Raw genomic sequence first — 8,521 nt, 5'->3', positions numbered from 1 at the left:
CTGAGCATCATACATTTTAATTAAGTTTTCCAGTTCAGCATGGGGGTACAAGAACTGCAAGAAATCTGAGCCTGCCTCTTGTGGCTGCCAATAAAGGAGATGAGTGTATTGTCAATGGTTAAAGACTGTAACACTGAGGAAGCCAGAAAATCAGTTTCAATCCCGGTAAGTCAAGCTATGCACAGGAAGAAAGTAGTGCATTAAGATGCTACTTATGTAAGTGAAAATACATAGTAGCAGAGAATTCTGCTACTAGTTAGATTGAGCTAAAGGTAGCAGAGACAAAACACAGGGTCTCGGATGCAGGATTACATATATATTTCTGGTCTCTGTAATTCAGAATTTGGTCCTTTATTCACTAATTACTTGTTAACCTGTTTTTCATCTCTTTACAACTGACCCTGGACTTTCACCCCTGTACTGTTCTCTGCCTTTCCAAAATTCTAGCTATGAGTTGCTAATCTCCCTACACACCCATACCTCATTATATTCAGTGCCTGTTTTCACCTTGCTCCCAGATCTTGGTGTCTTATCCAATGTCCATCACAATCTCTGTTTTCCCATAGCCCTGTTTATTGCAGACCTTTCCATACTACCATACTCTACATTCTCTCTATGCCAACTTCCCCACCACCACTTCCTCTTTCCCCTGAAATCTGTGACTTCCTGACTTCCTGCTCTTATCCCCTTCTCTTTCACAACTAGACTCCTAATTTTCGTCCACACACTGCTCTTTGATCTACATACCAGTCCCCACTTCACACTGTTAAACTTTTTCAGCTGAGGTCCTTCTATTTGAGTTAGACCTCAGAATACATGCAACAAGTAATTTTGCAACTGTAGCAAATTTTCCACTTTTCACCAAAAAATCAGAGTTCATACTACTGGTATCTAAAGCATTCCTAGTATATGGCAGCAAAGAAAAAAAGCAATGTTATATGGTCATGTAATTCATTATGTAACATGATATAAAATGCCCTGCAACTGAGTGACAAACGTTGCTTTGCTATGTCAATAACGGCAGATAACTCTTGTCTAGTGCAAAGTTTTTATTTTATTTCATGACATTTTCACATTAAGCAACTTTAATCTGGATAAAATAGTTACCTACAAACACCATTAACAACTGAATACAAAGCTAAATACAAAAAAAGGTCAGGAGCAATTCTAATAATTTAAGTTGCTCCAGCCCAGAAGGTCCTTCCTTAGGGTTCCAGCATACTTAGCACAACTTTCCCAATAGACCTGGTTAAATGTACAATTCCAGAGACCTGAAAGTCAACTATATTGATATTGCCTAGGCAAAGAACTGGAGCGAAAATGAAAGAGTACTCATGAATATTACTTTCAGAGCACTTTTTCACCTTCTAATTTGTGCATGGGTTACGATAATTCAGCACTATGAACTTGCATGCTATTCCACAGATTACCAGAATATTAAAATGGCATATATGTTTTCTGAAAAGCACCTGTTTTCCATTTAAGCCCCTCAAAAAATTTAACATGTAATCATATTATAATCCAATTTAAACAGATCAAAACAGCAGTAGGTCAGAGGAAAAAAAAATGTTGTTTTCTCACTTTCTTTTGAAACAAAATCCTCCAAGAGTACCAAGTTAAAGTACAACTTCAATATGGTATCTAATATTCCTAAATTAAATTTAATTAATTCCTCCTAAATCAAAACCAAGGACCTGCAGAGATTAGCAAAGTTTATATTAGTGCTGCAAAAATATTTTAAATCCAAATAAAATTGCACTCCAGATATTAACCTTCCTGATCAGGTGCTCACTGTGACAATGTATTCTATTACTTATACAGTCAATTTGTCAAGTCTCTGGTTTTAAATTAATTAAAAAAAATAACATGGTGTTTTGCAGTAAGCATATGCCAACTGGTTAATAACTTAAGGAAGTTCAAAGAGTTCCATACTTTCATTCCATGATAGACATTGCAAGTATTGTGTTTTACAAGCATAAAAACAATAAAGTATTATAAAGCATCTTCACCTCTTGGTAGTGCAGTATGTTAAGTTTCCTTGGACTCTTATTTTAGCATGTCTGAAATTCAGTAGCAACATTTCATGCCTAGAGACACCATTTTTTAGTATTTTGTAGGCGTTGCAAGCTTTCTAGGGCTAACTACATAGCAAAGCAGCTTCTGTTTTGACAGAAAGTTGTTTTAGAAAACAGAAAGTGATGTGTATTTCAGCAATATCATGTTCTCTTCTGCCTTCCCCAGACAAATGGTCACTAACCATTTTTGGAATATGTGTGTTCAAGACTGCTGTGCTTATCCACCACCCAGGTGTTGTCTCTAGTTCTATTATTTTCAGGCATACTCCTAGACTGCAGTATTGTTGTCTGGCATTGCCCTCGAGTTGTGCGATTCTGCAGTCTTGTCACCTTTGTTCCTACTGAGCCTTCATTGCTTGCTCATGCTCTTGTGCAAGAGAGAAGTTTCCAAACTGTGGTACACAAAGTAAAGCAGCATTTTGAATGTTTCCCCATTTCTGTGCATGTTGATAGTGCCGTGCACAGATTTAGAAACTGGTTCATACATAAGCACGAGTATATAGACATAAGCATCTTATAGTTGTTATATTGCAATCTGCCAGAAGCAAACCTAGTGAAGTTACAGGCCAATATCCCAAGCTTAGAGAATTACCCATGCAAGGTATATTGGTATTTGTTTGGGAATGAACACTCTTTTTTTGGGGGGTGGGCGGGCGCTGTGTCAAGGGGAAAAGTACCAGGATCAAAGAGAGTAGAGGTATGCTCTGTTTGAGGACTGGAGAGCTACAGTATGTATGGGTCAGTGGAACAGTTAGTAGTTGCAACAATAGGATCCTGAAACAGACAAAAAAATTTTACTCATCCAAGCAAACTATTACTTTCTGAAGTCAACACTATCAACTACAGTGGTAATAAAAAGATAGAAAAGTTAGCACACTCTTGGTCAAAAAAAAAAAAAACAAAAACACCCAAAAAAACCCCACACACAGCATGTTCTTGCTTCCCCTCCCACCCCTCAAAACAGAAACCTGTAATACTATAAAGGGGTTAGGAGGGAGAAGAGAAAGTCCTATTGATAAGCTGGGGAGGATGCCTCAAGATTTAAGTAGCAACAGTTTTAACACAGTTAAAACAACTCCAGCTGTTAAGCAACACAAAAATACAAGAAACAATAACTTAACTACTTATGACTTGGTTACACAGGGTATGGGAAAGACAGTAGAACAGTCTCAGTATATCATTTGCTTTTAAAAAAATTCAATTAAATATTCATTATTTCAGCCTTTTTTCTAAAAAAGAGCCTGTCCCTTGTAGGGAACACTACTCAGCACTGGTGAGACCACATCCAAGTACTGTGTTGAGCTCTTGGCTCCTCAGTACAAGGGAGACACACTGACATACTGGAGAGAGTCCAAGAAAGTCCAGTGAATCATCCACAAAGATAAAGGGACAGGAACATCTCACATATGAGGAAAGGCTGAGAAAGCTGGGGCTGTTTAGGCTGGAGAAGAGAATGCTCAGGGAGGATCTCATCACTGTATATAAATATCTGAAGGGAGGGTGCAAAGAGGATGGAGCCAGGCTCTTTAAGGTGCCCAGTGGCAGGACCAGAGGCAACGGGCACAAACTGAAAACACAGGAGGTTCCCTCTGAACATCAGGAAACACTTTTTTACTGTGAGGGTGATTGAGCACTGGCACAGGTTGCTCAGGGAGGTTATGGAGTCTCCATCCTTGCAGACATTTGAAAGCCATCTGGACATGGTCCTGGGCAACTGGCACTAGGTGGCCCTGCGTGAGGAGGGAGGCTGGACAAGATGACCTCCAGAGGCCCCTTCCAACCTCAACTGTTCTGTGATTCTGTCAAAAGTTAGTCATACTGAAGAACAGCCAAGACAATGTCTCTCAGTAGCATCATTACAATGTGTTACAAGCAACATATCATATAAAATTGCTACAAAGTTGGTAGGAATCTCTTATTACCAAAAGGGAGACAGATAAAACAGTTTATGGGAGTAACGCTGTAAAACAACTTTGTATTTTTCTTTATTTGCCAACATGGAAACAAGATGATTTGGGAAAACATTTCAAGAAATACAGGATACTGAACAGAACATAATATTCTTCAGACAGTGTACAAAACGCACTCATGAAAGCACAGGGTAGAACTAAACCATACACCAAAAGTGATTTCATCTAGAATCAGAGAGAGATAAACACAAATTTCTGAAGGGAAAATATATTTCTAAAATCAACAATGTAGCACTTTTTCCTCCAGCATCACAGTCCTAGTGCTAGAAGAGAGATTTACAAAACATTTAAACAAATCTGAGAATTTAAATTCACAGACTCAGGAAAAACAATTGTTTTATATGATGTCTCAGTTTCCCCCACTACTAGCTAAAACAGCCATGGTCTGAAAATAACAAGTGATTATTTGTCCTAATAACCTGTCTTCTACCCCTCCTGACCCACAGGTGCAAACACAGTCAACTTAAAGCAATTACCCTCAACTGAATTTCAACTTGAAAATTGTTATTTCTATTTCAAACCTTAAGAAAGGTTCTTCTTGAAAGTTTTCCTCAATTTTAGATCCATGCTAATCAGTCTAGATAAAAGGTATTAACTTTCACCACAGAGCATGTGCCACTTGTCTTTATGCCATATGGCTACAACTGTGCTACAACACAAAGTATTTTCAGAGGAATTCAAAGCGTATACTTTTTTTTTCTTTCATCCCTGCTATTTGATCAATGTTTTTCACAATGTTTGCTATGCTTATTCTTGGTAAAATTTAAGACTAATAAATTATAAGACTTTTAAACTTTTCTGGAGTTCTCCAAAAAGCTTTGTTATTTTTTATTTCCATGGCTGATACAGGTAACAGTTAAAACACCAAATCCATTAAAATGTCCAGGCTCCCAAAGAAAGAGAATAGTTTTTTGCTGTGTGTAGTAGGTTAGTTTTTTGGGCTTTTTGTTGTTGTGGGTTTTTTTTTTCCCCTCAATCTAGCCAGTCAATAGCCTGTTAGTGCAGTTACTTTTCTTGCAATAATTTACTTTATCATAATAGACTTCCATTCTACAGGTGTTATGTTAACAATACGAAATTATTGTACTTAAATCAGAGACCTAACAAGGGACATGCCTACAGTTGTAATACTCTGCATCTTAGTTTGAAGTTTGTGCTGAACAAAATAAAACAGCCATATTTTACTCTAACACTGTAAACATGAAAATGGACATCCAACTGAAGACATTGAACTTCAGAGGCAGCACATGTAAATGCTAAAATAGTTTTAATCCACATATGCAAGACAAGGTTTATACATACTGCTAGTTTGTCTTATTAGACCAACTAGTATAATCAGAAAAAACAAATTAGGTTTTGAGCACTTAGTCTTTCTGCAGATTTGAAATAAAAGCAGTATATTTCAAAATTAAATGAGTTTAAAATAATTGCTTTAATTTCTGTCAGATCACCTCTGAAAGAAAAGATACTTTTAGAGGGGAGGAATCTGCTGGAGGAGAAAAAAGGAAAAAGTGGAATAAACTAGTTACCTCTAGGGGAAGGAAAGAGCTTATTGTAAGCTGTTAGGAAAGAAGTAGCAATGAACCATAAAAATATCATCTTTATCACGTCTGTAATTTTTGACATCCAACAGAATAACACATTTTAGTTCCCAGAGTTTACTTTGGAAAAATGTTTGTAGTTCTCCCTTGAGAATCACAACAAACATGACAAACAGTGATTGCCTCCACAGGTAGTTTTGCATTATTGTCCTTTATCAGTTCTCTGAGTTCATTCTGATGCACAATAATCTTCTAGTTTTACCTACATGGGTATTGTGAGGACACTGGGATCCTGGCTGGAACATATTGCATTCTATGAAGTAAAAATGTAGAATCTTGGGATTCTAATATTTCTGCTGTAATGTTTATTACACTGGAGATTAATTGGCCAGTTTTATATTTAATGTTTAGGCAAGAGATACCCCCATTCTGCACATTTTAGACTACAAAGCTTTTTCTGGTGATGAATTCGGTTAGGTTAAAGGGTGGTTCTGGAAATATTTCTTCCAAGATATAAGCTTCTTCCAGTAGAAGTGGTAATTTTTTAAATAATATGTTGCAACTAGGAGTGCACAAACTGAAGCAGGTTTTCCGTTTGTTTGGGGTTTTTTGTTGGTTTGGTTTTAGTGTGTTTTTGTTGTTTTGGGTTTTTTTTTTTTAAACTGAAGATTTGTACTACGTGTTTAATGTACTATGCAACATTTGGGTAAGCCTTCCAACAATGGTAATTTGTTTTCATCAATACATCAAGCTTATTGACCTAAAAACGTGTCTTTAGATTACCAAAGTGACTATTGCAATTGTTCTCATTAGATGAGACACATGCAAAGGCTTGACTGCATGTTGCAACAGATTTTGGTATGTTTCAGATGATTGCTAATGCCCAACCTTCCAGCTGTGACAAGTCACAGTGCTTCTTATGGAGTCATTTAAGGGTTACATCCCCTACTTATCATTTGACGGACACTTCTCGTACACATGCAAAGAAGGCCATATATTTCCTAGTGGTACTGGGTGCACACTCACAACTTACGTATAGGTCTTCATCTGATGAGCCTCAGGAAAAAGAGCAGCCAAGAATGGACTGCTGCAAGCACAACTCATGCAGCCTATACCAAATCAGTTTTATACTCATATTCTTCTCATGTCATTCCAAAGCATTTTCGGAACACTCAGAAAAAAGATGCATCCCAAATGCCATAGTTCTCCCACCCTGATCTACAGCACAGAAGAAACATTTGACGGAAATAAACAGAAGTTACATGATCAGGAAAAATAAACTAGTATTTTAATATTAAAGTTGAGAACTCAGATATACACTTAAAACACTTCCATCCTGCCATCTGTCTTGCAGTTCTTTTTCTAAGCCCTGATTCAACAGTGTGCTTAATCACAATTTTAGTGCCCTGCTGCATCTGACCCTCAGTTAAAACAACAATGAAGTGACCAAAACGGCCTTTTCAAGTAGGTACCTAAGCAAAAAGTCCAGTAAGTAAACCAAGTTGGAGATGTACTAAGTACCAAGAACATACTGAAAGAATGCTAACCTGTTTATTGACTTCAGCCATTGACAGTTGTAATGCCATCAGCATGCAGTCTGCTCCACATACAGTAGTCCTTTCAGAGTTTGAAAATAAAGGCCATTGTCTTCTGAAACACTTGATCAAGTTTAAAATTTTTTGCTGGAAAGCAATCATTGTCTAGAGTAGAAGACAGAAATAATTAAGGGAAAAAAAATGAATAACAATGCAAGAGGCCTATGCACGTCTTCACCTTCCAATAAGCTGTGCAAATCCTGCTGTATCTTCTTGCAGATCAAGTTCCTAGAATAAACTCTTCCCACTAAACCAAAAGTCTAGTGAGACTCACCTCACTATGACAGAGCAACTATGAAGGGGTTGAAAGTGCTTATGTATGACATCCTCATGAAGACCCCTTACTTTCCTTGTACATTATGCCAACATAAAATAAAAGTTATCGCAAATGTGACAGTCTTTTCTCTCTGAAACTAGCCAGTCTGAATGCCCCAGAGAATGTCTTATGTACTATCCCCATTCAATATACATTCAGACCAGTGTCTATCAGAATGTTTTAAACCTGGAAACAAGAGATTTAATATTTCCAAAACTTACTAACAAAGACACCTCTAAATGCTTTGTTACCTATATTGTCTTTTTTTCATTCCACAAGTCATTATCTCCCCTATTTCTTTTGGCAATGAGTTTCAGTATCAGTTTTGAATTTGAGTACTTCATGCTTTGATCTTTTTCACCTTCTTGCATTTGTCAAGACACAGGTACACAGGACTTTAAAAAATTTGCCTTCTTTAAGCTTGTTCTTTCCTGAATCACAGCTCCCTAACACTGCAGTGACAGTACAGGAGCAATACCCATACCATTTACTTGCAGAACACAAACCCAATCTTCCCCCTTATTTCACCTAGCTAAGCCACAGTCCACAGCGGGTTTTTTGGTGATTGGTACAATCGGGAAAATTGGTGAAGCGTGGGAGAGGGGCAGGGAAAACAGGAGACATCAGGTAACAGGCAAGACTGTAACAGCAACTGCAATTACTTACTCCCTAAAATGTTTGAAGGGGACAACCTGCTTTATTTTACATTGACATGAACGAAACATGCGGGCCATAAAGGATGAAACAGGTGGGCAGGTGCAAAGTCAGTGTAGGGCAGACAAAAATCTCCCCGGAGGCGTTTCTCTCTCTCCCCCCACTCTGAAAGTTTTCTAAGGGACCGGACCCGTCGCTCGGAGCGAGCGCCCAGCGCAACAGCCCGAACAAGCCAAAAAGCCTGCGAAACAAGCCCCAAATCCTAAACCCTAAGAGCCGGCATTACCGCCGCCCCCGCCCCGCTCCCCCAGCTGAAAACTCCCGGCTGTGGCCGCCTCAGGGCCCCCCCCCCTCACCACGGTCCAGCCTC

The 8,521-nt window shown here is 38.3% G+C and overlaps 1 protein-coding gene across 1 annotated transcript in view; it reads right to left on the bottom strand.

Moving 5' to 3' along the window:
* The window catches only part of PARPBP (PARP1 binding protein), a 54,407-nt gene extending 47,124 nt beyond the window's left edge, over positions 1-7,283 (bottom strand). The window contains 1 exon segment of the mRNA XM_009332950.1: positions 7,134-7,283. Coding sequence (XP_009331225.1) covers positions 7,134-7,283 — 150 coding nt within the window.
* Between the last annotated feature and the right edge of the window lie 1,238 nt (positions 7,284-8,521).

The sequence above is a fragment of the Pygoscelis adeliae genome, unplaced genomic scaffold (genome assembly GCF_000699105.1).
Source record: "Pygoscelis adeliae isolate BGI_AS28 unplaced genomic scaffold, ASM69910v1 Scaffold38, whole genome shotgun sequence".
Lineage (NCBI taxonomy): Eukaryota > Metazoa > Chordata > Aves > Sphenisciformes > Spheniscidae > Pygoscelis > Pygoscelis adeliae.
The sequence above is the reverse complement of the archived record's forward strand: the minus strand, read 5'-3'. Positions and strand labels throughout refer to the sequence as shown.